This window comes from Citrus clementina, unplaced genomic scaffold, assembly GCF_000493195.1.
Source record: "Citrus clementina cultivar Clemenules unplaced genomic scaffold, Citrus_clementina_v1.0 scaffold_1, whole genome shotgun sequence".
In the NCBI taxonomy this organism is placed as follows: domain Eukaryota; kingdom Viridiplantae; phylum Streptophyta; class Magnoliopsida; order Sapindales; family Rutaceae; genus Citrus; species Citrus x clementina.
In genome coordinates, this window is record NW_006263303.1 from 18,427,286 (window position 1) to 18,430,459 (window position 3,174).

At 30.4% G+C, this 3,174-nt stretch overlaps 1 protein-coding gene across 1 annotated transcript; it reads left to right on the forward strand.

Annotated features, from left to right (window-relative positions):
* Nucleotides 1-1,945: 1,945 nt before the first annotated feature.
* Nucleotides 1,946-2,465, forward strand: LOC18054180. Its single transcript, XM_006451893.2, has one exon. It carries the CDS (start codon nt 2,050-2,052, stop codon nt 2,254-2,256), a length of 207 nt encoding a protein of 68 aa, XP_006451956.1. The 5' UTR covers nt 1,946-2,049; the 3' UTR covers nt 2,257-2,465.
* The last annotated feature ends 709 nt before the right edge of the window (nt 2,466-3,174 follow it).

Below are 3,174 nucleotides of genomic sequence, written 5' to 3' on the forward strand. Positions count from 1 at the left end.
ATTCAAAATTAATTTTTAAAATAAAATATATAATATTAAAAAAATATTTTTTAAGACTCACTACTAATTAAACAACACCAAATTTTAAATAATTTGGACTTATATGCTAAAAGTTTTAATTTGTTAGCTCTTTTGCGTTTTTGATAAATAGCAAGGAGTATAATGTTAATATTCGAATAAGCAAATCTCTACCATTGAATCTATTTTTTCATTGAATCCAATGATCAAGAATTGAAATAATAAAAAAGAAAATCAGGTGGTACTTTGTAACTGATGCAAGGTAGTTAAGTCCCAATATATAACCAATTTTTATGTGCCCTTTTCTTATTTTGACAATGTCTGCAAAGAAATTTTTGTTTTTCGAATAAGTATACAAAGAAAAATTTAAAAGATAAGATAATTAATGAGCTTTGTTCATCGGATGAAGACTTTTTGTTTTTTGAATTAATATACGAAGAAAAATTTAAAAGATAAGATAATTAATGAGCATTGTTCGTCGGATGAAGACTTGGAAACTTTTATTTTTTTGGCTTGGTTTGCTCGGCAGGCCACAGACAATCAAGACTTAGAATCTTCCATTAAAAGAGAAAAAAAACTTAGAAACCTAAAACAAATTAAGTTTTTTAAAGATTTGAAATAGATTAATTTCAATCACATTTAATGGGGTTTTGATGGCAGCCGATTATCTTATTGGCAACTAATTAATCCTATTAGTACTTCTTGTTACCCTTTGATTAAAACAATGATACATGACTTTGGCATGGCTGCATATCTTGTCAAATGTCCCTACTCAAAATGCCTAAAGTTTGAGTTATTATTAATAATGAAGCTTTGAAAATAATGAGGCACCGCTGATTTTGAATTTGAATTGATACATTGTTTCTATAATAAGGAGATGGCGAATGGATGGATCGCTGTATTGAATAATTCTTTTTCAGTGGTCAAGAAGAAGGTTCAATGGACACACATATGTATAGATTGCGGTATATTTACAATAAATAATACTTGATGGTATCATTTAATTCGCTCAAACTAAATACGGGAAAACTTAAAATAATAATAATAATAATAATAATAATAATAATAAATATGGCCAGTAAATTAACCTCAGATACTTGTTCTCACAAAGGTGACAGTTCTGACGCAAGAATAAATACAACACGCACAGAACATTTATAAACCAATTAATTACCCGACCTCACCAATTGAAAATTCGGAGCAGAACAAATCAAACAATTGACAGCTCAAAATTTTGTCCTTCCGAATCACTCTAACCTGCGTTTCGAGTTGCTCCAAAATATTTTTGTATCGTGAGAGTTTAATTTAGTGAAATAAATGTTTTTTTAATATTAAATTTTATGAAGTTTAATTTAGTGGAGCAAACATCTCTTTTACATAAGAGAAAATAAAATTTATTCTAATAATTATGTGATAACAATTTAATAATCTCATGTAATTAAAAAAAAAAATTCATTTAGATCAGGACCCTTTCTTGATTTGATCTTTATATGAGTAAATTCTTTTAATATAATTAGTGTTTAATAAATTAAAAAAATAATTATATTTTAATTATTTATTAATATTAAAATATAGGTGGCACAAAATTTATAAAATACTCGTATCAAAAGAAGATCTTGATCCTCGCCGTTCACCCCACTTCACGGGTGGAAAGCAAACACATTCTCCGGTCAGTCTTCACCGCTTGACAAATTACAACATGCCAAAGTTGACACGTGGCAATACCAGCCACACATTTACTGTGACAAACTAGTAACTAAGCAGGTTTCCTACAACCATTACATGAAAAAAAAAAAAAAAAAGTAAAAGGAAAAAGAAAAACCAATCACTCAATCTTTTAAAACCAAACACGTGTCAAATACCAATTGGTTGATGTCACAATAACCTAAGAGTAAACTGCTCGACCTATAACATTAGTCCTAACGCTACTATCAGGAGTCGGTAATAAGCTTGCAATCAGCAAAAGGATCTTAAAATTGTCTCTCTTGCGTCTCTCCGGATTCCGATCAAATCAACAATCAACATCTCTCAATGGTTTGTTTCTGCTTCTTGGTAGACCAGAAGAGGAAGATTAGCAGCAGCAAGCCGGTGGCCGGGACGTGTTCGCGATGCCGCCGTGGCGCCAGCGTGGCGGACATGAAAACGGTGACGAGATTTTGTTACGTTCCATTTTACTGCAAATCTTGGAAAGCTATTATATGTACGTTTTGTGGAGCTTTGCTCAAGTCTTACAGATGACTTCATCTTTTACTTCGAAGCTATACTTTTACATGTCTGTTTTACTTGCTAGCTAGCTAGCTAGCTTTTTTCTTTCGACGACGATGAGAATTTCCGATGAGATTAAAAAAAAACATTGCACATTATTTTTGCTTTAAATTTAATTGTGGCTGGGTAGGTACGTGGTTTTGGTGCTCATTAATATGAAAAGTAGTAAACATCTTTTTGTACGCTTTGAGGTCTGAAATGATGTCAGAATATAATGCAATCTAATCGAGGAGGATGATGATGATGATGATTCATGATGCTCCTTCGACGGTGGAAGTTTATTCATTCATTAGAACAACATGAGGTTGGTAAATAGTTTTATGTTTCACAGTTTCAGCATTTATGTGTGTGTGTGTGTGTGTATTCAGAGTATTTTTCCTGTGAGAGAATTTTTTCTTTATTAAATTGAGAATATCATTAAAATATAATAAAGAATATAGATTTCGATACATTAAAAATTATATTTTTTATTTTTTAATAAAAATGAGGATGCTCTAATCGGATAACATATATATATATATATATATGTATGTATACTAAATAAAATTAAATTATTTTATGTCTCAGCATGCATAGTTGCAGTCTGAATTACATGCTCTTTGTAAAGATCAGTTCATCTTTCTCCTTTCTGCGACACTAAATGGTAATGCTCTAATGGAGTTGTCAGTATTTTAATGCTTAGTTAAAAGGATTTACTTGGAGAAATGATTTCCATAAGAACATTATCATATTATTCTCCGGAAAAAGAAAAAAAAAAGGTCACAAGAAAAACATGTTTATTTTAGATGGATTGGTGAGGCAATAAATCTTTTATTAACAAATGTTTATTTTTTAATTTTTTTTCCTAGAATAATCACTAACGCCTTAGCATCATGCCAGTACGAGGTTGGT

Excerpts from the sequence above, each read along its gene's own strand:
- LOC18054180 (XM_006451893.2), top strand. The coding sequence starts at position 2,050 with ATGGTTTGTTTCTGCTTCTTGGTAGACCAGAAGAGGAAGATTAGCAGC.